At 46.8% G+C, this 26,616-nt stretch overlaps 1 protein-coding gene across 3 annotated transcripts in view; it reads left to right on the top strand.

The window, feature by feature from the left end:
- Positions 1-2,237: 2,237 nt before the first annotated feature.
- Positions 2,238-26,616, top strand: part of DGKD (diacylglycerol kinase delta) — a 130,457-nt gene continuing 106,078 nt past the window's right edge. For all 3 annotated transcript variants that reach the window (XM_049888476.1, XM_049888477.1, XM_049888475.1), the window contains exon 1: positions 2,238-2,400. In XM_049888476.1, coding sequence (XP_049744433.1) covers positions 2,245-2,400 — 156 coding nt within the window. In that variant the 5' untranslated portion in view covers positions 2,238-2,244. The remainder of the gene's footprint in view (positions 2,401-26,616) is intronic.

Raw genomic sequence — 26,616 nt, forward strand, 5'->3', positions numbered from 1 at the left:
TCATTCTCTGAATAGGCCTGGTCGTCTTTTTTGTGTTTTCCTGGAGATTCCCTTCATCCCTTTACCTTTTAATTCAAACCCCTAAATTCTCAGGCCACCCCTCCCCTGGAAAACCTCCCTAACAGAATTGACTCTTTCTCCCCCTGTACCCCCTCACCCTCGTGCGCCCCTAGGCTTTTTGCACACATGTATCATACTAGATGGCGCCCTGGTGGCGCAGTGGTTAAGGGTTCGGCTCCTAACCAAAAGGTCAGCAGTTTGAATCTACCAGCCACACCTTGGAAACCCTGTAGGGCAGTTCTACTCTGTCCTATAGGGTTGCTACGAGTCAGAATTGACTCGATGGCAATGGGTTTTTAGACCGTGATTAATTGATACAAAATAATGACCACTGCAGGGAGGCCAGACACCCTCTGTGTCTTCTTGCCTCTCCTTCCTGGAAGTTCCTGCCGGCCTCGACTTCCTGGGAGAGCTAACTCTGAAGCAGCATGGACTTTGGAATTACTCGATACAGGCTCAAGTTCAGCCTCTCATATCTTGGGAGAGGTGTTTTAGCCTCAGATATCAGGGTCTTCATCTCCGGAGTCAGACCATCAGATTAGCTTCATGGGGCTTGGGTGAGGACTAGACTCACAGGTCACGGGTCTGGCACTCGGTATCTGGGAGCCATTATTACCCTGTGCACGGTAGAATGTTCTACAGTGATGGAAATGTTCGATATTTGCATTCTCCAGGATGGTAGACACTAAGCCACAGGTGGCTATTGAACGCTTGAAGTGTGGCTAGTGCAGCTGAGGGACTGAATATTTATTTTTAGTGAACTGAAATGTAAATTTAAGTTGGCACATGTGACAAGTCAAGCAGTGCAGCCCAGTGTAGCCGGGGCCTTTGTCCTGTCTCAGAGTGCTCCTCCATTCTCCTCTGCCCTCTGTTGTCATGAGGCCATTCCCCTGGCCATCATTTCCCCATGCCAGACTCTGCTTTGTGGTCCTAGGGGTCTTTGGCCTGTCTTGCCCCAGGAAAGCACTGCCACATGCATGCTGACTGCAGGTGGCCAGGTGCTCCCAGGCTTTCCCATAGCCTTTGAAGGGGTGAGGGGCACTCGGGTAAGCCCACTGTTAATTTGCCCTTCATAGCAGGCAGATGGATGGACAGCAGTTCCTCCTCGGTGGCACCAAGCTCTTCTCCACATGGATGCCCCAAAGGCATCAAAAACTCAACTGATCTCATCTCCCATCTACATTCCCCCTTCCCACCCATGAAGGGCTTCGCCCACCCACCACCCCAGACTCCTGCCTCCTCCTGCAGCTGTCTGCTCCCCTCCTGAGTCTCTGTCCACCTTTATCTCCACCGCCCCTGCCAGTAATCCAGGGGGCCACCTGTCCACATTACTTCAAAGGGTGGATCATGGCCCCAGCTTTGTGACTCAGTCCCGCACTGATTTAAAATCCCTGAAGGGTTTCCTGGTGCCTTCAGGACGTGGAGAAAAGACCAAGCTCCTTAACCAGGTCTACAAAGCCCTGTTTGACCTGCCTGCCCCCGGGATCTTAAGGTCACTTCCCTCCTCTAAGCTCCAGCTTCCCTTTTTCTGTGGTCTCGCTTTCTGGGCTCCAGGACTTTCACAACCTAGTTGCTGGGCCTAGAACCCTCTTCAGGAGTAACTCCTGCGAGTTTTCTCAGCTCTCCTTCAACATCTTTTTTTTTTTTTTTTAACAGGCAGCCTTCCCAGGTGGAATTGTGCACCCTTTCTTCCTTTCCTGCACTCCTGCACGCATTTATTCAGTCCCCAAACCGTCTATGATGCAACCACTGTACCACAGGCACTGCTCTACAAAAATGCTGGGCAAGACGAAAAGGTCCCGGCCCTTCCGGAGGTCATTTACATTCTGATAGGGAAGGCTAAGAATCAAGATATAAACATTCTTTAAATAGTCAACAGGAACCCAAATCGAGCGCTAGGAAGAAAACAGATGCTAAGACAGGTCCCCGGGCATTTAGATGGGGGCGGGGCGGAGCGCGGCGGGGCGGAGCGGAGCGCGGCGGGGCGGAGCGGAGCGCGGCGGGGCGGGGCGGAGCGCGGCGGGGCGGGGCGGAGGGGGCGGGGCCCGGGCGCCGGCGCGTCTGCGGCTGCGCAGGCGGCCGGCAGGGGGCGCGGGACGGCCACCCCGGCCCGGCCCCGCCCCCGCGAGGCCCCGCCCTCCCGGCCCGCCCCCGCCCCGCCCCTGCGCGCGCTGGCCGGGCAGCATGGCGGCGGCGGCGGGAGCCCCTCCGCCGGGCCCGCCGCAGCCCCCTCCGCCGCCGCCGCCCGAGGAGTCGTCGGACAGCGAGCCCGAGGCGGAGCCCGGCTCCCCGCAGAAGCTCATCCGCAAGGTGTCCACGTCGGGCCAGATCCGCCAGAAGGTGAGCCGGCGGCGGCCCGGCGCGCGCCTCTCCGCCGCCGCAGCCCCGGCGGCCCGGCCGAGCAGCCGCCCAGGCCCGGCCCGAGCCCTGCGGCCGCCCCGGCGGAGCGCCGGCGGCGGTGGCGGGCGGGCCGGCGCCCCGGGCGGAGCGCGCGGCCGCCGGGGTCGGGGCGGGCGGGGCGCAGGTGGCGCCGCGCGGGGCCGAGCGGCGGGGCCGGGCCGGGGGCGCCCGCTACGGCGGCCCGTGGGAGCCGGCCCCGCGCGGCGAGCTCGGGAGGAAAGCGGCCTGGAGGCGGGGGCCGCGCGCGGCTCGTCCTCCGGTGGCCGGAGGTGGGGTCCGCGCTGCGCTCCGGGCGCGCCGCCGGAGCCCCGGTCCGCCCTTGTCTGCGGCTGGCCAGGTCTTTGCTGCGGGGCGCTCGGCAGACCCCTCGCTGGTCCCGAGAGGTCCTGGGAGCCTGTGCGGGGCTCTTCAGCCCAGTCCGGTGTGCTCTGGTGCCCGAAAGGGAGGGCTGCGCCTTATGGGACTGTCCCCCCCTCCTCCCCGCCTTCCCTGCCTGCGCACCCCCTGGGCACCCAACTCTCCACGGAGAACTCCAGACGCTCAACGGTGGGTGCAGAAAGACGCATTTCCTTTCTGCAGGAGGAAAGTTAATTTTCCCGTTGTGTTTCCTGTTGCACACTGCTGAAGGTTTTGCTACAGGTGAGCCCTCCCTCTTAGAGCAGGGCTTCCTCCGGCAGGTGGCCGGGCAGTGGCAGGAATCGCGGGGCAGCCTGGGCAGATCCGCCTGGCACGGAATCGCTCCGCTGCTGCAGTGCGCTGTTTCTCCGGCCGTTAGCTTCAGCCTTGCCTTTCCCGTGGGAGCCATTTCTTGATGTGCTTTCTGTCAGCCTTTGATACCTGTGATGGGGAAACACCTTTGTTGCTAACATGTTGCAAACAGGTTTATGGTTAAGCGCTCCAGTTATTCAGCTAATGGGTGTTAACACCTGCTTTGCTCGAGGTGTAATAGTAGTAGTAGTGTTAATAATGGTAGTAATTGTTGTTAGCTGCCATTAAGTTCACCCCTGACTTGTCACGTGACCCCACGCACGATGGGATTAGACCATCGGGATCCCCAGGGTTTTTACTGGTTGATTTTTCGGATGTAGATTGCCAGGCCTTTCTTCCTAGTCTTAGTCCAGAAGTTCTGCTGAAACCTCTTTGGGATCACAGCAACAGGCAAACTTCCATGGACAGGCAGTGGTGGCTTCGCATCTGGTTGTAATCTTCACTGAACCGGCTCACCGGGTGAGAACTGCCAACGTTTTGGTTAGTAGCTGTCGTGCCACCAGGGCTCCTTAATGATATTAAAAAACAAAACAAAACCCATTGCCGTCAAGTTGATTCTGACTCATAGCAATACTACAGGACAGAGTAGAACTGACCCATAGGGTTTCCAAGGCTGTAAATCTTTATGGGAACAGACTGTTGCGTCTTTCTCCCATAGAGTGACTGGTGGGTTTGAACTGCCAACCTTTTGGTTAGCAGCCGAGTGCTTAATCACTGTGCCATCAGGGCTCCTAATGATAGTAATAGCTGAAAACAATTTTTTAAAAATTGTGCTTTAAGTGAAAATTTACAGTTCAAGTCAGTTTCTCATGCAAAAACTTATACACACATTGTTATGTGACCCTAGTTATTCTCCCTGCAATGTGGAAGCACACTCCTTCTCTCCACCCTGCATTTCCTGCGTCCATTCAGCCAGCTCCAGTCCCCCTCTGCCTTCTCATTTCGCCTCCAGACAGGAGCTGCCCACATAGTCTCATGTGTCTACTTGAGCTAAGAAGCACACTCCTTACCAGTATCATCTTATGTCTTATAGTCCAGGCTGATCTTTGTCTGAATAGTTGGCTTAGGGAATGGTTTTAGTTTTGGGCCAATAGAGAGTCTGGGGGCCATGACCTCGGGGATCCCTCTAGTCTCAGTCAGATCATTAAGTCGGGTCTTTTTACTATAGCATTTGAGGTCCGCCACCGACTTTTCTCCTGATCCATCAGGGATTCTCTGTTGTTTTCCCTGTTAGGGCAGTCATTGGTGGTAGCTGGGCACCATCTAGTTCTTCCGGTCTGAAACTGATGGAGTCTCTGGTTTATGGGGCCCTTTCTTTCTCTTGGGCTCGAATTTTCCTTGTGTCTTTGGTCTTCTTCATTATCCTTTGCTCCAGGTGGGTTGAGACCAATTGGTGCATCTTAGATGGCCGCATGCTAGCTTTTAAGACCCCAGACGCCACTCACCAAAGTGGGACTTTCTGCATCCCACTTTGGTGAGTGGCGTCTGGGGTCTTAAAAGCTAGCATGCGGCCATTTACTATGTGCCAGGCACTTTTCTAAGCACATTACATGGATTAACTCTTTTAGTCCTGCTGATAATGCAGAGGAGTAGATGTTACCTAACATCCCCATCTTATGGAGTTGGAAATTGAGGCAGAGCAGTTAAGTGACTTGTCCAGGGTGTTACAGGTAGTAATTGTGGATCAGAACCAAGGTCAGGCTCCCAGGGTGGAAGGTGATTTCTCCAAAGAGTTCCAAGTCTAGTAGGGAGATGGACATGTGAAAGTGACAGTACAGCATAGTAAGTGCTGGAAGCTGGGAGCATAGAGAAGCTACCTGCAGGGACAAGGAGGGCGGTATAAGGGGGCCCTGAGATAAAACGGGTTCTCCAGACCAGGTGGGGAGGAAGGGCCTGTGATGTAGTTGAACATTCCAAGTCTCAAGGCGTAGGAACACCTGGAAGTGGTCAGGTGAGTATGTCAGGTTGGATGGGGTAGGAAGATACTGAAGAGGTAGACGGGTCTGGATTTTGAAGGGCTGGACCATGAGTTAGCCCTGCAGTGGGTAAGCGCTAGGCTGGTAACCCAAAGGTCGGCGGTTTGAACCCACCTGCTACCCTGCGGGTGAAAGATGTGGCTGTCAGCTCCAGTAAAGATTTACAGCCTTGGAAACCCTACAGGGCAGTTCTACTCTGTCCTACAAGAGGGTATGGGGCCAGGAGTTGGCCTTTTGGCCTTGGGCAAGAGGGAGCCAGAGAGGTTTATTTGGAGCACAGGCGTGATGAGATCAGCTGTGCTGTCGGGAACATCCCCCCCCCAAAAAAGCAGCAGTAAATGTTACTGAAAGGAGGTGCCTCTCCTGTGGCTAGGTCCCTCTAGCAATGGGACGCCCCAGGGTGGTCTGGGTCATGTGTTTACAAGTCCGATTAAGAGCAGGATCTTGTTGAGAGAGATTTGATCACAGAGAGATTCCTGTGTTAGTCCAGAATTCTGTTCTGCAGGACATTTTTTCCCCTAAACAATAGTCGCTCTCCCAGCCGTCCTGGTTGAAGAGGAGCGGTCGGTAGAGTGTAAAAAATACACCCCAAGGACTGGCGTCTCTGCAGGCAGTCACATCTGCCGTGCAGATCGCGGGCCGCCTCAGCTTTGGGGTTTGTCAGAGTGTCAGAATGTGGGAAATGGGAGGTTTACTGCGTGTGCAGTAACAGACACACCATTCAGAAAATCCTTCTGGCATATGTGGTGCGTAAAAGAAATATCCACCGTGGTATGGGGTGTCCTGCTGAGCCCACAAACAGCCCACCGTAAGTATGTAAAGCAGAAGGCATTTAATGTAATCGTCGCTCCGATGATCGAAGAGCCTAGGGAAGCGAATGGGCCCATGAGCAGCCCTGAGCTGAAGCAACAAGCAGGCAACCACGGCCACCCCTAGGTTGGGAGATGAAGGAGGGAGGTGGTGGCTCAGACTCCAGGAGCAGCCGGTGGGGGTGAGGGGGCTGGGGCCATGGGAGGGCACAGCTGCTGCTAGAGACGGGTTGTTGCCGCCCCCACTAGCCTGGGAAACCCCATCTGCAGGAATCAGCCCCTCCGCAAGTTGGAACAGAGAAGAGGAAGGAATGGAATTGAGGGGCCAACAGGCCCAGAACCACAGCTGTATGTCAAGTTTTTGAAATACCAGTTCACACAGGCTAGAGCTCTACTGATGGGGGTGGGAGGGGGAAGAGAGTATCTTGTGACAGTGTGTGCATACACATGCACGTTCCCTGGGGAGCCTGATAAAGTACAGGTTCTGGTCCAGTCGGTCTGGGGTGGGGCCTGGGAGTCCACATTTCTGATAAGCTCCCAGGGGATGCCACCTCCACAGCTGCTGGTCTGAGAACCACACCTTGAGAAACCAAGACATTATATGTAAAGAGAAGCCTCACCCAACTCCAGGTATGTCTTTGGCTTGTAAGATTCTTTTAAAACTTTTCCTCTAGTCATTAATTAGCATACTGGAAATTTGGTGTGTATAGATTTGCAATGGCCATCTTAGTTCAGCACTTCCTGCATACATTTGAATTGTTCAGAGTGGGAACTTCTCCCAGCAAACATATTGTTTCATTTGTTTTCCTGACCGTTTTACACAACAAATGACTCTAAATCCACATAGCAAGGACGGAAAAAAGAAAGTGGCACCTATACAGTGACCTGTGCATTACACCTGTACATTAATTCACAGTTAAGAGTTTTATTTACGTACATAAATGTTTTTAAAAAGCCAGTTTTTTGGGTATGAGCATGAAAGTGATTGTGTAGTTGATTTACAGATTTAAACAAAGCATTTCTCCATTGTGACTTGAAGACTAGTAGAAATTAGGCAAAAGGTTCAAGTTGCATTGCGAAAGTCTTAAAAAAAAAACTTTATTGAGTTAATAATTTGCATACTATATGATTCACTTTTAAAGTGTACAACTCAGTGCCTTTTATTATATTCACAGATTTTTGCAACCACCGCATATCAATTTTAGAACATTTTCATCAGCTGAAAAAGAAACTTTGTACCCATTAGCCATTGCCCCTTACTTCCCCCCGAACCCCACCAGCCCTAGGCAACCACTGATCTACTCTCTGTCAATCTGGATTTGTCTGTCCTGGCCGTTCTATATGAATGGACTCACAGGGTATGTGCTGTTTTGTGACTAGCTTCTTTCACGTAAACGTCATGTTTTCAGGGTTTATCCATGTTGTAAAACGTATCAGTACTTCATTTTTTTTTTTTTTTACTGCTGAATGGTATTCCATTGTGTGGATAATAAACCAAACCAAACCTGTTGCAGTTGAGTTGATTCCGACTCATAGCGACCCTACAGGACAGAGTAGAACAGCTCCACAGGGCTTCCAGGGAGCAGCTGGTGGATTCGAACTGCTGACCTTTTGGTTAGCAGGCGAGCTCTTAATCACTGTGCCCCCAGGGCTGTGTGTGGGTAATACTACATTTTATTTATCCATTCATCTTCCACTTTTTGGCTGTTATGAATAATGCCGCTATGAACATTTGTTCACATATCTTTGTGTGGACATACACTTCCATTTCTCTAGGATACGTACCTAGGAGTGGAATTGCTGGGTCATATGGTAACTCTGTGTTTAACCTTTTGAGGAACTGCCAGACTGTTTTCCAAAGTAGTTGCACCATTTTGCATTCCCACCAGGAATGTATAGGGTTCCAGTTTGTCTGCATCCTCGCCAACACTTGTTATTATCCGTCTTTTTTATCATAGCTGTGCTGGTGGGTGTGAAGGGCCGTAAAGGCTTTTTAATGCTGTTGTAGTATTACGGTGTCCTCGTGTCGGAGGAAGTTGGCTTGGACGCTGCCCTGCTACTTAGGAGACACGTGATCATGGATAAGTTTCTAAACCTCTCTCTCTTTTTTTTAATCCAGAGTGTGTGTATTGGGATGGTTTCCCACTCATCTTGATTCAGGGTGCTTCCAGTGCTGCTCCATCTGAAGGGCATCTTCCCAGAACCTCTGCTTTTCTTTGTTTGGGCTGGTAGAGGAGAGTGGAGCAGCCAATGCACAAAACTACTGTCTGTGCGTAGTTAGACGCCATGGCATCTTACAGCATCCTAGGCATTTCACACTCGTGCAGTAGGAGTTACAGCTCTGTACCAGGTGCTTCTTCTTGTGTTTTCTCTTCTGGAGAGGGATGAAGGAGATCCTTTGCGAGGGGCACGTTTGTGTGGGGAGGTCGCCACGGCTGGAAGGCCCTAAACATCTCTTAAGACTTGATTTCCTCATCGTAAACAAGGAAAATATTCATTCCTGGGTCGGGTGTCGTAGTTTTCATACTTGCAAAATAGAAATGAAGATAATAGCTTTTATATCCATAAAATACAAATAATGATAACTCATAGAATTAAATGAGGTGATCTATATAAAATAGTTAGCTTAACCAAGAAAACCAAACCCACCACCGTTGAGTTGATTCTGACTCACAGCGACCCTATAGGACAGAGTAGAACTGCCCCATAGAGCTTCCAAGGAGTGCCTGGCGGGTTTGAAGTGCTGACCTCTTGCTTAGCAGCTGTAGCTCTTAACTACTATGCCACCAGGGTTTCCAAGTGCTTGGTATATAGTGAGCATTCAACGAATGATGGTTTTTGCTATTATCTGGGTCTCGTTCACTTTTTGTATGCCAAATAGTAACCATCTCCACACGTCTCCTCCCCTGGCCCAGGCTGATCTGAGTGTCTCTATCTCTAGTAGCCAGAAGAACAAATAAAAACAAATATGGCAGAAACTTCATAATGAACATCTTTAAAAACAAAAGTTTTAAAGAAATTTAATTGAATGTTTGTGGAAACAGTATGGGCTAGGTATTATTTTCCTTATTTCATAAATTTAGTTTAGCTCAGCAGATATTTGAGACTTTAATATTGCTAAGTGTGCTAGACCCTGGGGATGCTTTGTTGAACAGTTGTAGTTAGGTGCCATTGAGTTGGCACCTACTCATGGTGACCGTATTTATAAGAGAATGAAATGTTGCCTGGTCCTGCACCATCCTTACACTCGTTACTATGTTGAACCCGCTGTAGCAGCCACTGTGTCAGTCCATCTCATTGAGGGTCTTCCTCTTTTTCAATGACCCTCTACTTTACCAAGCATGATGTCCTTCTCCAGGGACTGGTACCTGCTGATGACATTTCCAAAGTAAGTGATATGAAGTCTTGCCATCCTTGCTTCTAAGGAACATTCTGGCTGTACCTCTTCTAAGACAGATCTGTTTGCCCTTCTGGCAGTCCATAGTGTATTCGGTATTGTTGCCAACACCACAGATGGAATATGTCAGTTCTTCTTCGGTCTTCCTTATTCATTGTTCAGCTTTTGCATGCATATGAGGCGATTGAGAACACCATGGCTCGGGTCAGGAGCACCTTAGTCCTCAAAGTGACATCTTTCCTTTTTAACAATTTAAATAAGTCTTTTGCAGCATATTTGCCCAGTGTGTTTGATTTCTTGACTGCTGCTTCCGTGAGTGTTGACTGTGGATCCAAGTAATATGAAGTCCTTGACAACTTCAGTATTTTCTCCATTTATCATGACGTTATTAGTCCAGCTGTGAGGCTGAAGGCTGTGGTCTTTTACCTTCTTCGGTAAGTGCTTCAAGTCTGCATTATTTCAGGTTGTTAACGCATCTTCCTCTAATCTTGATGCTGCATTTTTCTTCATATGGCCCAGCTTCATGGATTATTTGTTCAGCATATAGATTAAGTACGGTGAAAGGATACAACCCTGTCACACCTTTTCTGATTTTAAACCATGCAGCACCCCCTTGTTCCGTATGAACGACTGCCTCTTGATCCATGTACAGATTTGGATGAGTGCAGTCAAGTGTTCTGGAATTCCGATTCTTTGCAATGTTATCCGTAATTTGTTATGATCTGCAAAGTCGAATGCCTTTGTGTGGTGGATAAAACACAGGTAAACATCTTTCTGGTATTCTCTGCTTTTGGCCAAGATCCATCTGACATCAGCAGTGATATCTCTCATTCCACATTCTCTTCTGAATCTGGCTTGAACATCTGGCAGTTCCCTGTTGATATACGGCTGCAACCGGTTTTGAATTATCTTCAGCAGAATTTTGGTATCATGTGACGCTAACAATGTTGTTTCGTCATTTATGCATTCTGTTTGATTGCCTTTCCCTGGAATGGGCACGAATATGGGTCTCTTCCAGTCGATTGTCTTCCGAATTTCTTGATGTAGACGGGTAAGCGCTTCCCGTGTTCCAGTGAACAGTAATAACAAAGAACCCGTAGAGCGGATAGTCTAGACAGACATTCATCAAATCACAGATGTAACGTCGTAACTGTGATGAGTGTTAGGCAGGAGAGGGCCAGATTCTGTGAGAGCCCACAGTAGGTGAACAGGGAGGTTTAGTAAGGGCTTCTTGAGAAAATGACCAAGGTGTGAAAAATGGCAGGGAAGAGAGACTTCTGCTTCTGGTAATGGTGGACTGAGTAGCTCTGACTAGCCCTTCTGCTAAGCACCATCTGCTTGGAGGCACCAGAGAGCTAATAAGGCCATGACGAATTAGGAGACTGGGATCTGGGATATCGAGGTCTGCGGAAGTGAGGATGGCATTTGGGGCTGTCTCTTCTCTTGAGCCATATAGTGATTCTGAAGGGGGAAGCTGAGAGACGGAGCTCTGTGAGGCCATCAGACATACCTTGGTAGGGCTAAGAGCTCAGGTTCTCCCAAAGGGCAGAAAGCCTATGTGAACCCCCTTCATTTGGTTTGGGATCCTGAAAAGCCGCTTCTAAGGACTAAAGATGAACCAGAAGTAGGCCTTCCAGAGGAAGTCATCTCAGTCTCTGAGATTACAGTAACCCCAGAGTACTAGTGTCCCCAGGTCCCTAACAGAAGCGAACATCAACCCTTTCTAGAGGCCCCCAGTTACTGTCGCAAGCTATTTTGTAAACTCAGTGCTCTGCATGCAATAAAAAAAGAGACACACAGGGAGGCAAGGCCACAGGAATTAAAACCAATAGAAACAACCAGCTATAAAAACGGATCAGCAAGGGCTTCCGATTGTGGACACAGGCTTTAACCCTTTGGTGAGGCAGTTATTTGCTGCTTTGAAGTTTTTGTGTTAGTGTGTGTTTTCATTAATGGAAACATGTTGACTCCTTGAGTGTGTCTGAATTTTTGGTAGGTAGTATGGATTTTTTTTTTCTTGCCCCCCTCCCGCAAGCCTACTTAAGTGTTGAGTGGTACATATGGAAGCCCTGGGGGCGTAGTGGTTAAGTGCTATGGCTGCTAACCCAAGGGTTGGCAGTTCAAATCTGCCAGGTGCTCCTTGGAAACTCTATGGGGCGGTTCTACTCTGTCCTGTAGGGTCGCTATGAGTCAGAATCTACTCAGTGGCACTGGGGTTTTTTGGGCTTCGATGAAGTACCATTAATTATATCCCAGAGTCCCTACCAGGGTTTATTGGTACATATGTGTAACAAAAATTTTCAAAATTTCTTTATTTCCTACCAAAAATTCAGACATCTCATACAATACCCTGTAAAAACAGTGGTTTGTGATACACACCCATTTTGTGTGTTTCAAACAGTCATAAAGGCCCCTACCTTGCAGTGGCACATGCTGTCAGTGGTATAGGAACTTCCCAATAAACCCCAGTGGCTGAAAAAGTTCATGGTTGCCGTACATACTGCTTGCTCTGTTCGAGGAGATAAAAAACCAAATTGAGAGTTTTGGCAAAGACCTAAACCAAACCCGCTGCCGTCAAGTCGGCTCCGACTCATAGCAATCCTATAGGACAGGGTAGAGCTGCCCCACAGGGTTTCCAAGGCTGTAAATCTTTCCAGAAGCAGACTGCCACATCTTTCTCCCACTGAGCAGCTGGTATGTTCGAGCCATCAGCCTTTTGATTATCAGCCAAGAGCTTTAACCGCTGTGCCACCAGGGCTCCTTGGCAGAGAACTAGAAACTATAAAAAAGAAAAATTTAAAACAGAAAACTGCCGTAATCAAAATTAAGTACTGAAAGAAATGACAGATTAGACACAGCTGAAGAAAAAAAAAATAATAGTGACCCAGAAGTTAGCTCAAAAGAACATACCCACAAGGAGGCCTGGAGACTTAAAAAATGGAAATACTCAAAGACAGGGTAGGAAATAGCAAGGTCTAACTAACTTGTGTTTAATTGGTACCTCAGAAGGAGCAGAGAGAGAATGGTTAAGAAACAATATTTGAAAAGGCAATACATGAGAATTTTCCACAAGTAAAAGACACCATCCACAGACTTGATGGTCCTATGAAGACAAAGAAAACCACACCTAGTCACTCTATAGTAAAACTGTTGAAAACTATACCCAAAACCAAACCCATTGCCATCAAGTCCGTTCCGACCCATAAAACCGGAGACATATTACCCTCCAAAGAGCAGCAGTTAAATTGATAGCTGTGTTCTTGACAGAAACAGTGGAGACCAGAAGTCATTTGAAATTTAAGTGCGGCAAGAAACTGCCTGCTTCCGCAGTATTCTTTACCTGGCAACAAGATCCCTCAGAAATAAAGTTTAAGTAAAGACAGCTTTAAATAAACACAAATAGAATTATTTGCCAGCAGATCCACTGAGGGAGACACCAGTAGATGCTTTGTAGTTTGTTTTTGTCTGGAGGAAAATTACCACAGGTGAAAGGCTAGAGCTGTAGGAAAGAAAAGAGTAATAAACAAGATGGTCTCTACGTGGATAAAGGAGCCCTGGTGGCGCAGTGGTTATGCGCTCGGCCGCTAACCCAGAGGTCGGCCCAGAGACCGGCCACTCCGCAGGGAAAGATGTGGCAGTCTGCTTCTGTGTAGGTTCCAGGCTTGGAAACCCCATGAGGCTTTTCTGCTCGGTGCTGTAGGGTTGCTGAGTCGGAATCGACTTCGATGGCAATGCTCTATCTGTGTGGACAAGACTAAATGGTTATAGGCTGTAAAGATTAATTATGTCTTTTGGCTTTAAAATATATATAGAATTGAAATATATGACCACAAAGGCATGTGAGTCAGAAGGGAGGTAAATGGAATAAAACTGTTGCAACGTCCTTGCATTTCCAGGCAGAAGAAAAAAGAACCAGCTCGTATTAAGTCAGGGGTGCATTTTGTAATCTCTGTGGTAGCCCCCATGAGTTGGAATCCACTCGACAAAGTTTTTTTTTTTTTTTTTTTTTTTATGGTAGCCACTAAAATGATTGTGATAGTGTACATGATATCTAAGCTAAGAGAGGAGAAAAATTGCATAACAAGAAATGCTCAATCTGAAAGAAGACAGTCAAGGAGAGGAAAGAAAACACTGAACAAGAGAGTAAATTGAAAGCAAATAGTAGACTTAAATCCCAGTATACCAGTAATTGGAAACCCCGGTGGTGTAGTGGTTAAGAGCTACGGCTGCTAATAACTAAAAGGTTGGCAGTTGAAATCCACCAGGCACTCCTTGGAAACTGTATGGGACAGTTCTACTCTCCTGTAGGGTCGCTATGAGTCAGAATTGACTCGGCAACAGGGTTGGTTTTGGTTTGGGTATATCGGCACTTGCGGTAAATGTAGGTGGACTTTAATGCCCCAATTAAAAACAGAGATTATCAGACAGGTTAAGAAGACAAAACCCAACTATGCTATTTAAAAGAGACACATTTAAAATATGCAGATATAAAAAGATTGAAGGTAGAAGAAAAAATACTGTGCAGACACTAACCAAAGGAAAGTTGGTGTAGCTGTTTTAACGTCAGAGTAGGCATTGAGGCAAAATTATTGTTAGAGAGAGAAAGATGCGATACTGACAAATGATAAAAGGTTCATTTCATTTCACTAGGAAGATATAATAATTTAAAATTTATATGCGCTTAATGTTGTTGGGTGCCGTTAAGTCGATTTTTGACTCATAGCAACCCATGTGACAGAGTAGAACTGCTCCATACGGTTTTCTAGGCTGTAATCTTAATGGAAGCAGATCACCAGGTCCTTCTCCCGTGGAGCGGCTGGGTGGCCTTGAACTGCAAATCTTTCGGTTAGCACCTAAGTACTTAACCATTAGGCCACCAGGACTCATTTGCACCTAATACCCAAAACCGAAACCCATTGCTGTCAAGTCGATTCTGACTCATAGCGACCCTATAGGACAGAGTAGAACTGCCCCCTAGAGTTTCCAAGGAGCGCCTGGTGGATTCAAACTGCTGACTTTTGGTTAGCAGCCGTGGCTCTTAACCACTGCGCCATCAGGGTTTCCGTGCATCTAATGCTATAACTTCAATATATAAAACAAAAATAAACACAACTGTAATGGAAATAAACACATCCACAATCATACTGGGATATTTTAACACACTGCTCCCTTACGACAAGCAGACAAAATTGTAAAAATGTAGATGAATTGAACAACACAAGTCATAAGCTTGGCCTAATGGGTATATATACAGCATTTTACCCTGTAACTGCAGTATCTAAATTCTTTTCAAATGTACTAGGAATATTGTCACAATTGACCATATGCTGGTTACAAGAAAGTCTCAACAAAGAGACTTGAAGGACTGAAATTCTACCAAGTACGTTCTCTGATGGCAGTAGAATTAAGCTGGAAATCAATAAAGGGATAGCTAGAAAATCCCCATGTATTTGGAAATTTGGAAATCTATTTGTGAATAACCCATCAAAAATATAAAATACCTAGGACTAAATCTAATAAAAGATTTATACAACAGCTCGGTATCTTAACTCCAAATTTTGGAAACCCTGCTGGCATAGTGGTTAAGTGCTGTGGCTACTAACCAAAGGGTCGGCAGTTCAAATCCACCAGCACTCCTTGGAAACTCTATGGGGCAGTTCTACTCTGTCCTATAGGGTTGCTATGAGTGGGAATAGACTTGACGGCAATGGTTTTTTTTTGTTTTTAATATATGCAGGAAATTATAAAACATTACTGAGGGTGAGGACAACCCAAGTGAATGGAAGGATATACCAAGGAATCGATTTGAAGGCAACGGGCTTGGTTTTGGTTTTGGCAAGAAGAATGAACAGATCTGTCTTGGAAGAAGTACAGCCTTGATGCTCCTTAGAAGCTAGGATGGTGAGACTTCGTCTCTTCATACTTCGGACATGTTATCAGGAGGGACCAGTTCCTGGAGAAGGACATCATGCTTGGTAAAGTAGAGGGTCAGGGAAAGAGAGGAAGACCCTCAACAAGTTGGATTGACACAGTGGCTGCAACGATGGGCTGAAACACAGCAACGGTTGTGAGGGTGGTGCAGGGCTGGGCAGGGGTTCGTTCGGCTGTACCTGGGGTTGCTGTGAGTTAGAACTGATTCGACAGTGCCTAACGACAACAACATCTCGAATATAAAAAGAACTCATATAAATCAATAAGAAGAGAGCTCTGTAGAAGAATGGACAAGAGGTTCAGCCGGGTACCCCACAAAAGAAGATATCCAAATGGCCCATAAGTGTGAAAAGGCATTCAACCTCATTAACAGAGAATTGCAGATTAAAAGTGCAGAGAGCTTCCAATCCTTATCCACCAGAATGGCTGAATTAAAAAGACTGATGATACCAAGTGGCACTGAAGATGTGGGGCAGGAAATGCTAATTCACTGTTTATAGGAATGTTAAATTGGTAATACCACTTTTGGAAAACAATTTGGCAGTGTTTATTAAAGTTGAAGACATGTATACCCTGTGAGTCAGCAATTCTACCTCTAAATACATATCTAGAGCAGGAATATTACTAGTGTATTATCTATTTTTTTTTAAAAAAATGAAAGCAAGCCAAATGCCCATCAGTAGTAGAATGGATAAATTATGGTATGGCCTTACAAGAGAATACTACATGTCAGTGAAAATGTACTACTACTGCCTGCAGAACAGGGGTTAATCCCAGCACTAATGCAGAGCCGAAGAAGCCAGACATGAAAGGATGAGTTCTGTATGGTTCCATTTATATGATGTTCAGAATAGACAGGACCATGCTGAGGTGTTTAGGCTTGCCTACTTGGTGTTTAAGCTTGCATGTAAGGAAGCAATGACTGGAGTAGCTCAGATGGTGGGAAGAGAGGGGTAGTGATTGGATGGGCCACGAGAGGGGCTTTCGGAGTGAGTGCTAGTAGTGTTCTGTTTCTTGACCTAGGCAGTGGTTAATTGGGTTGTCTGTCTTTTTTTTTTTTTTTTAATTGTGTATTTCTGTTTTGTGCATATTTTTGCATGTGTGGTATGTCACAACAAAAACGAAAATGTATTTTTTTAAAGGATGAAAAAAGGAATGAGGAGGAAGTAGCTGATCAAAGAGGTATGCAAAAGCCCTGTGGCAGGAGGGAGTGTGGGGAAATCAAGGGACTGAAAGAAGGGGGATGTGGTTAAAGTGAGCAAGAGTCGAGGAGAACTTGATTGTGAGATGAGGCTGGAGAGTTGGGCAGGAGGTTGCCTTCGGGAACTCTGTATTTTTAGACCCCCAGAATAGAGCAATATTACTGCTTTAAGATTTTAGGAAGGAGTGTGACATAATCAGATCTAGATTTTGAAAAAAATCACTCTGCTTGTGTTGTGGTTGCCTGAGTGGATGCTGGCAGACCAGTTAGGCGACCAGTAGTGCCTCAAGGGATACTGGTGGCTAGGGCTGGGATTGTGGTGGTGGTGTTGCAGAGATTTAGTTGGCTTTGACAGGTACTCAGAAGGTGACATCGTTCGAACTTGGTGGTGGTTTGGCATAGGTATTGGGGAAGAGGGAGGCTTTGGTCTGTATGACTAGCTGGGTGATGGAGGGCTTCTGTGAGATGGGAGCTGTGGTCTGTATGAGTAGCCGGGTGATGGAGGTCTTCTGTGAGATGGAACTGTGGCCTGTATGATTAGCTGGGTGATGGAGGTCTTCTGTGAGATGGAACTGTGGTCTGTATGACTAGCTGAGGGATGGAGGGCTTGTGTGAGATGGAAGCTGTGGTCTGCATGACTGGCCGGGTGATGGAGCTCTTCTGTGAGATAGGAACTGTGGTCTGTATGAGTAGCTGGGTGATGGAGGGCTTCCATGAGATGGGAGCTGTGGGAGAAGGCTGGCTGGGGAGGGAGGTCTGAGGCTCAGATGATGCCCTCCCTTACCTCTGCTGTGTGCCCTCCTGGATCCTGTTACTCTTCACCCACTGGCTGTACTGATGGGGGGAAGTACCCCTAACTACCTCAGCAAGCAAATGGACTTCAAGCAGTTAGAGGGCTGCCCAGGAGTCACTAGCCAGCCAGTCTCACTGGCTACACCCACGTCTCCTACTGCTTTCTCTTCCCACTGTCTTCTTTGTGGCCCCCAAACAGCCAGGCACAGAGGTGAGCATCATGGGAGTGGTCAATCTGAGCCCGAGAATAAGAGCAGCTGACAGTAGAAGGGGCTTGTCTGAATCTGGGGCCCGTGGCTTTTAGGCAGTGGGCAGAGGAGGAAGTAAGAGAGCAGGAAGAGGGCCTTCCCCCAGGGTGAGGGTGGAGAGGGAGGGATGGGGGCTGCAGAGAAGCCGAGGTAGACCAAGGCTACTGTTAACTGTGTCTTTCGTATTTCCTTCCCAACTATTTTTATGTATATGTTTAGTTTAGTTGAACCTATATGTTAAGTTTTTACTTTAATGTTATAGGCATTTCCCTAGGTTATTAAAATTACTTTGTTCTTACTCTTTTTCATGGTTGCACCATATTTTCTGTGAAGAACATCGTTGCAAACAAAGCACTTAGCCAGATTTTTTTTTAATTAATTTTTATTAAGCTTCAGGTGAACATTTACCATTCCAATCAGTCTGTCACATGTAAGTTTACATACATCTTACTCCCTTCTCCCACTTGCTCTCCCCCTATTGAGTCAGCCCTTTCAGTCTCTCGTTTCGTGCCAATTTTGCCATCTTCCCTCTCTCTCTATCTTCCCATAGCCAGATTTTTTATTATGAAAAATTTCAAAAAGAAATCGTATTACAAGTGTACACCTGTATATTACTACCGAGATTCAACAATGTTAACATGTTGCCATATGTGTTTTATCTATAGGTATTCCATTATACATAAATAATGTTGCTAAACCTTTTGAAAATAATTTGTAGACATTGTGACAGCTTACCCCTAAATGCCTTAACATGCATGTCACAAGATGAAGGACACAGTCCTCCAGACTATCAAGTCTGTCCAACACTCCAGATGCTACCCGCGAGCTTGGCTACAGGTTTGGGGATTTCCCACTACCCCCTCAGAATTCCATCCTCACTTCCGATCTGCTGGCTCTTGCTACTCCCTTGGGTTGGATAATAAGACAGAATGACCCACAGAACTCAGGAAAGTGTTATACTTATGATTACAGTTTTATTATAGCAAAAAGGATACAACTGAAGACATGCATGTAGGGCAAGGTCTGGGAGGACCTTTAATGGGTGGCTTCCATGTCACAAAAAAGGAATGTATCGTCCTCCCAAGCACTAATGTCTTCCACCAACTAGGAAGCTCATGAAGATTCAGTGCCCAGAGCTTTTATACTGGGATCTCATTACACAGGCGTGATTGATTGAGTCATTGCTCATGTGGTTGGATTCAATCTCCAGCCCCCCTCTCTTGAGGTCCCTCGGTACACTGTGATGGCTCTCGTTTCGCCAGCCCCCACCAGGAGTCACCTCATTAGCATAATCTGTCAGATATATGTGATCTGGAGCCTCTCCATGAATAACAAAGACTCCTATCACTGGGGAAATTCCAAGGGTCTAGAGATTGTGGTGTAGCTATGGCTACTAGGCAGTTTGCAACCACCAGGTTCTCCTTGGAAACCCTGTGGGGCAGTTCTCCTCTGTCCTATAGGTTCACTAGGTATTGGAAATAAACTTGATGCCAACGGGTTTAGTTTGTTTTTTTAGAGATTACCTGGCACAGTGATTAAGCCTCAGGCTGCTAACTAAAAGGTCGATAGTTCGAATCTATTAGCTGCTCCATGGAAATTCTGTGGGACAGTTCTACTGTGTCCTAAATGGTTGCTATGAGTCAGAATCAACTTGATGGCAATGGGTTTGCTTTGCTTTTTTTAAAGATTACCGAAGGTGCCCTGGTGGTGCAGTGGTTAAGTGCTTGGCTGCTCACTGAAAGGTTAGCAGTTTTGAGCCCACCAGCCACTCTGTGAGAGAGAAGTCTGCTTCCGTAAAGATTATAGCCTTGGAAACCTTATATAGGGTTGCTATGAGTCGAAATCGACTCAATGGCAGTGGGTTTAGGTTTAGAGATTACCTCCCAGGAACCAACTCCAAAGACCAAATTCTTTGCTAAAGTTAATTGTACAGGTAGTCCCTGACTTGGTGACAGAGTTCCTTTCCGAAGACTCTGTCATAAGTTGGTTCTGATGTAATTCGAATACCTCAATTTTTTTTCATTGTTATTACCTTTAATTATCGGTGTCTTTATAAATCTGATCTTTGCCTTTGGGGGTTGGCATGAGAATAATAACATCAGCAAATTACATGCTGCAGTGTTGTATGTAGTATTTATTACTAAAGATAAGATGTGTCTTTGTTAAAAAAGGGTGGTTGTAACTGCGGTCCACCATAACTTGAATGTGTCATAAGTCGGGGAGCACCTGTAAACGCCACCATTGTATTTGGTTGTTGTATGTCTTTAGTTTCCAAATTTAGAGCAGCTGCCTCCACCAGTCTTTTTTTCCTTATGTTTTGTTTTTTCATTCATCTTTTCTTATTGCAGACACATGCACCTGGTGGCGCAATGGTTAAACAAATGCTCAGCTGCTAGCTCAGTGGGCAGTGGTTCAAACCCACCAGCTGCCTGATGGGAGAAAAGACCTGCCAATTGGCTCCCATAAAAATTATAGCCTGGGAAACCCTAGGGGACAGTTCTGCTGTGTCATATAGGGTTGCTATGAGCTGGAATCCACTCAGCGGCACACAACAGCAACAAATGTCTATATATAACAAAAATTGCCATCTAAGTGTATGTTAATTATATTCACAATGTTGTACAACTGTCACCCCTGTTTGTTTGATGAAAAATCCACTGTTTGATGGAAAATTTTTCATCACCCCAAACAGAAACTCTCAATCATTGAGCGTTAACTCCAGCCTGTGGAAACCACTAAATCTACTTCCTGTTGCTGTGTATTTGCTCATTCTAGATATTTCCTATAAGTGGGATCATACAGTATTTGTCCCTTTTTGTGTGTGACTTAATGCACTCAACACGATGTTTTTATGGTTCATGTCGTAGCCTGAAGCAAAGCTTCCTTTCTCTTACGGCTGAATAATACTCCATTGTATGGGTAGAGCACGTTTTGTTTATCCATTCACCTGTCGGTGGACACTTGGGTTGTTTCCACCTTTTGACTCTTGTGCATAGTGCTGGAGTGAACATTGGTGTACAAGTGACACTGACTTTTTGAAGACATTAGGCACTTGTCTCGTAAAACCTCTCTCTGGTTTTGTCTGATTGTTTCCTCCTGGCTTCTCTTACATTGTTCTGTGTCCTGCAGACTGGAAGTGAGGTCTGAAAGGCTTGATTGTATTCACGTTGAACGTTTTGGGCAGATGTCCTAGATGCAGAGTGCTCTGCGCTTGGTGCTGGATCTCATCACGAGGCGTGTCATGCCAGCCTGTCCCCTGCTGTGTCATTGCCTGGCTAACGTGGAGAGCTTCTCTTCTTCCCCTCAGAAATGTGGATGCCCCTTTGCAATGAGGAAGTCATCTGTGAGGTAATTCTCGGGTACACTGCAAATGCCCTTTTCCTCAGCAGCCTTTTACCAAATGGCTTTCAGCATTCAAAGGTGATGCTTGCCTGAATCCTTTTTATATTGGGCTTTACAGAATGGTGATTTTTCTCCTCATTCCTTCCACATTGATTTCTTGGTCTTCTTCTGTAAAGATGTTTTCTGGCTTCAGGTGGGGAAGAACTACGATTCCTTCTAGAAAGGCCAGGTAATTGCTGGATTCCTTGAGCTTAATTACCAAATTTTAAAGTAAGGATTTGGTGCAGTAGTTATCTCATGGTGGGAAATGTTTTCTCTCTCAAATTACTATGGATCCATGGCTGTGTTCATTCAGTGTTGTCCCCATTTTGCCAGGAGAGCCACATTAAGCTGGCTCCTGGACTGAAGGGCTTCTTTGCTGTGCTGACACCTGTCTTGAAGTCTTGAGGATGGAGCCCAGGGCTGGGCCTGGGTCAGAGAGGACCATGAGTGTGACTGAGGTGGCCGACGTGGTGTGGGCATGTCGCCCTTCGTACCCTGTGCCTGGGCCAGGCTGTGCCCGATGATTTCAGCGCATCAGATATTTGCTTTGCTTTTTCAGGCTTGGCCAGGTTGAGGGTCATAGGAGCCTCTTAGAATGGGTTGGTAGTGTCCCACTGGGAAAGCTTTTGTCTTCTCTGCATGGATTTTGTTTTCCCTTTGGGCAGTTCTACTGTGCAGGTTAGAGAGACTGTCCTCTCGCACTCGGCCCCTCGCTCTTGTAAGCGTTTTCTTCTCCGCTTTATCTACCACTTCCTGTGAGCCTCTCAGTTCCGTCTTCTCCTCCACAGGGACCTTTTCTGGACTGTATGTGATCCCTTTTGCCCCTTCCAGAGTGGATTTTAATTCTGCTCCAGTGTGCTTTCTGTCTTTTTTTTTGCTTCCTTTTCTAATCTTGGCCGGGGTCTGAGCTTGTTGTCTTTTAATTTCATTCTGTTTTCATTTTGGTACTCCCTGTCCTTTAAAAAAAAAGTATTAATTTAATTTTTTTGATAGAGACAGTGTCTTCCTGTATCTTAAGAGAACAAGGAGCACATATTTTCTAAAACGGTCTTCAGTTTGCTGTAATAATTCACTTTGGACTTATCGACTTCGTGGCCTGCCACTCACCCCCACCCCTCTTTTTGTTTTGATTTATTGACCCTCAAATGGTGTTTGCCCATCAGCGGGTTTTACACTGCCTGTAGCTGTGGGTATGGGCACTGGGAGCTGGAAGGGCCACCAGGCAGGTCCAGGGCTGTGTCTCCCACCCTCTCTGATTCCTGTGCTGGGTGGGCAGGCGGGCGGGCAGTGGCCTCGTCTCCTGGTGTCCTTCTCTGTAGCCCGTGTGTCCCTAAGTAGCGGGGTGTGTCGGGATCATGTGCCGCCTACTTCTGGCTGGCAGTCTGCGTCTGGGTCGTGTCTGGGTCGTGGTGATTGTGCTTTGGCCAGCTCTCTTGGCCTTTGGCACGGGGTCCACTGTCATCCCAACAGAACGGTGCTGTGTCGTGTGGGAAGACGGAAGAGGGCCAGGCTTCCGCCTAGAGCCGGCCTCTCAAGCTCTCTGCCCCCCAATATTAAAAACATGCTCATGGGTTTGTCGGGGTTGCTTGGTGATGGCGACCATTTGGGATTGGTGTCAGCAGAGCTCACAGAGTGATTTTAGTAGAGCGTTCTTTATGGGTGGTCAAGGAGGGCACAGTGGTTAAGTAGTCAGTTGCTAACTGAAAGATCAGCGGTTCAAACCCACGCAGCAGCTCCGCAGGAGAAAGACCTGGTGATCAGCTTCTGTAAAGATTAAAAAACCAAAACAAACCCATTGCTGTTGAGTCGATTCTGACTCTACTGTGGGACAGAGCAGAAGTGCCACCATAGGGTTTCGAAGGCTGTAATCTTAACGGAAGCAGCCTGCCACATCTTTCTGCCATGGAACGGTGGTGGTTTTGAGCCACCGACCTTTTGGTTAGCAGCCAAGCTCTTTAACCACTACGTCATCAGGGCTCCTGGAAAACCCTTTTGGGCAGTTCTGCCCTGTCAAATGGGTCAGAATCGACTCAGTGGCACCTAACAACAACAACAGGCGGTATTTACATGTAAAAAGGCAATAGCTGCATTTCAGAACTTTTACTGTCATTGAATTCCTTGATGTTTTACAGTTGAGAGAATGCACTTGGTTCCATTCTTCTCATAGGTGGGGAAAGTTTGGAATAATAATGATCTCACTAAACTCAGTCCCATCTGAGGGTCTCTCTGTTGGAACTCTTTGGTAAAGATGGACCAACGCTCAGAAGCTGGGCAGAAGGGAAGTCTGGGAAATGGCCTGCTGTCTCCTTTCTGTGTGGTGGCTGTAAGAGGGCAGGGAGAACCCAGGTTTGTCAGGACTGAGATCTGAGCATAATTTTGTGTTATCTTTTTGGTGGATGTCATTTCGCGTGAACTTGAATCTTGCCGTATACAGACACCCTTTGGTGTGTACTGAGGTTCTCCACTCTCTGGCACCACAAGTGGGGATAACCATTTGGAAAGGCGTTTGGTGATGTGTGTGAAAAAACTCTAAGAAAATGTACACTCCGACCCAGTAATTTCACCAGTGGGACCCTGTCCTAGGGAAAGAATCTTAAATATGGGGGGGGGGAGGGGGGAAGCTTAACGGACCATATGTTTATTACACCTTTAATTATAAGAAGTTGGAAACATCTCAGTGTCAAGTCCAGGTTTAACTCCCCAGATCTCAAGTTTAAACCCCTTGATGAGTGATAATGGCTGACAGGTACTGAGTGCCAGTCCTGTGCCATGCGAGATCAGAATAGATCAGATATAAGGAGCCAGATAAACAGAAGGGCATGACTCGTGAAAACCTAGGATCTCAGATTCATTGTCTCCTAATAAATGTATACGTTACACGAACATCTTAGTTCTGTTCCCCTTTGTTTAAGTCACTTTTAACTCTTGTGTTGAAGATAAATCTAAACTTATCTAAGGAGAAGGTTCAAGGTCTTGATGTAGGTACAAATAAGATGTATTTTGCCCGACATTTGATATATGGAATTGTCAGTTTCTTAGATATGTCCATAATAATGCCACCGTCCTTAAGCATTTGAATAAGTAAAATAGAAATAGGGTATAGAGAAATAAAACACAAATTAAAAGCAGACCAACTCGCAATATATGGTAGTTTGGAGAAGGTTACTAGGTGGTCTGTATATATGACCCTACTTTTTTGTTTTACTTACACATTTGAAAACAGATTGGAAGGATATTATCTCAAAATGTTGATAGTAGGTGTGAGCAGTGGCTGGATTCTGCCTGTTCGTGAATAAATAAAAAGAAACCTTCCCACGAGTCTGCCTTGAGTTGGCCTGTTTACCGTAGGACTTCGTTTCTACCTCGTATCTGAAAATGAATAAAAACAGCTGGCTGAGCATCGACCCTGGGTGTCGGCAGTTGCCGTGGAATTGGTTCTGACTCACGGTGACCCCATGTGTACGGAGGAGATCTGTGCGCCATAGGATTTCCAAGGCCGTGACCTTTCAGAAGCAGATCGCCAGGCCTGTGTTCCGAGACACCTCTGAATGTGCCACCCAGGGACTCAGGAAGAGGGATTTGAATAATGATGGCTATAATAGTGCTTTGGAGCCCTAGTGGCGTCGTGGTTAAGAACTCAGCTGCTAACCAAAAGGTTGGCAGTTGAAACCCACCAGCCGCTCCTTGGAAACCCTATGGGGCAGTCCTACTCTGTCCTGTAAGGTAGCTATGAGTTGGAATCGACTCAACAGCAGTGGGTTTGGGTTTTATAGTAATGCTTTAGGAGTCCCTGAGTGGAGCAAACGGCTAAGCACTTGACTACTAGCTGAAAGGTCGGCCATTTGGACCTACCCAGAGCACTTCTAAAGAAAGGCCTGGTGATTTGCTTATGAGAGGTCACAGCTGTTGAAAACCCTATGGAGCAGTTCTACCAAGTGGAGAGGAGTTGAATCAGTCACCCCATTTAAACAGTTATCAGCCTGTGTCCTTATTTCATCTGTCCCATCTCCTCCCTTGACTTTTTTTTTTCTGAATAATCTTAAAACAAATTCTTATGGTTCTTTTTAAAAGTATCCCTCTACTAGAGTCCAATTTCCTGAAACGTCAAGGGTCCCTCTCTTTCATAACCATACTCTCGGCAATGCTTGCCACGAAAGTGTTGGGTAAATATTTGTAGAAACAAAGAGTGAATTTCATTCCACAGGTCAGCCGGGAGATGGACTTTATTCTGTAGGTCCCATAGAAGCCGACCATATCAGTGTAGGGTGTGTTTTAAGCCAATCATATCTGAGATATTAAAGGAGCAGATTAGGCACAGAAGCAAGGAAGGACAGATGGAGGAAGACCGATGCCACGTGGAGGTCTCCCAGGAATACCCAGAAACTGAGACAAGGACCTTTCTCCAGAGTGGTCAGAGAGCCTTTCCCTGGAGCCGGCATCCCGAATTTGGACTTCTAGCCTCTTGAAACTGTGAGAAAATAAATTTCTGTTCTTTAAAGCCACCCCCTTTTGGTACTTCTGTTACAGCAGCATCAAGAAAGAATGACACTAATTAGAACTATAGTCCTAGCTTGTAAGAACGGAAGAAGATAATGGAAAGTAAATCTTGCCCAAACATGAAACATTTTCCCCATTTGCTATGGAAGTGTGCAGAGAGTTGAAAACAGACAGGCTTGGGTTGTCATCCCGTATCTGTCCCTTCCCTGTGGCTGTATATGTCCTCTTGGGCCTCAGTCTCTTCCTACGGAAAAGGGGATAATATCTGTTCCCAGGGTGGTGAGGATTAGATGAGATGGAAGCTCCTGACGCGTAGGAGACCTCCAAAGCGTTGGTTCTCCTTGCCTCTGTGAAATGGGAACGTTAACAGTGCCCCAGGGCTTCTGAGATAGGGCCCGGAGTCACACTGAGAGGTGCTGAGGCGCAGAGACAGGAGACCCTGTTATTTGAAGGAGGTCCTGTCCGGTGTGGCTCCTTGTCAGTGAAGATGTACCCAGGTGAGGAGGGAGGAAGAGCGTTTATTGCAGGCAAGGAGCAAGGAGGTGTATACCTCAAATCAAGCTCCCTGAACAAAGGGAGGCAGAACCTTTTATACCGTCCTTCACAACATAGGTTGTCATGACGTGCAGGTGCAGTAAGACAAATTGCATTTTTTTCCCGTAACATGTACAGAAAATGGCCGGCAAGTCCCGCCCTGGGTGGAGATCTTAATATTCAATTATGTCTTTTTTTTTTTAATTAAGTGAAAGTTTACAAATCAAGTCAGTCTCTCACACAAAAACTTATATACACCTTGCTACATACTCGCAGTTACTTTCCCCCAGTGAGACAGCCTGCTCCTTCCTTCCTTCCACTCTCTCTTTTCTTGTCCATTTTGCCAGCTTCTAACCCCCTCTACCCTCTCATCTCCCCTCTAGACAGGAGATGCTAACATAGTCTCGAGTGTCCACCTGATCCAAGAAGCTCACTCCTCACCAGCATCCCTCTCCAACCCATTGTCCACTCCAATCCATGTCTGAAGAGTTGGCTTTGGGAATGGTTCCTGTCCTGGGCCAACAGAAGGTCTGGGGGCCATGACCACTGGGGTCCTTCTAGTCTCAGTCAGACCATTAAGTCTAGTCTTTTTATGAGAATTTGGGGTCTGCGTCCCATT

Source organism: Elephas maximus, chromosome 6, assembly GCF_024166365.1.
Source record: "Elephas maximus indicus isolate mEleMax1 chromosome 6, mEleMax1 primary haplotype, whole genome shotgun sequence".
Taxonomy (NCBI): domain Eukaryota; kingdom Metazoa; phylum Chordata; class Mammalia; order Proboscidea; family Elephantidae; genus Elephas; species Elephas maximus.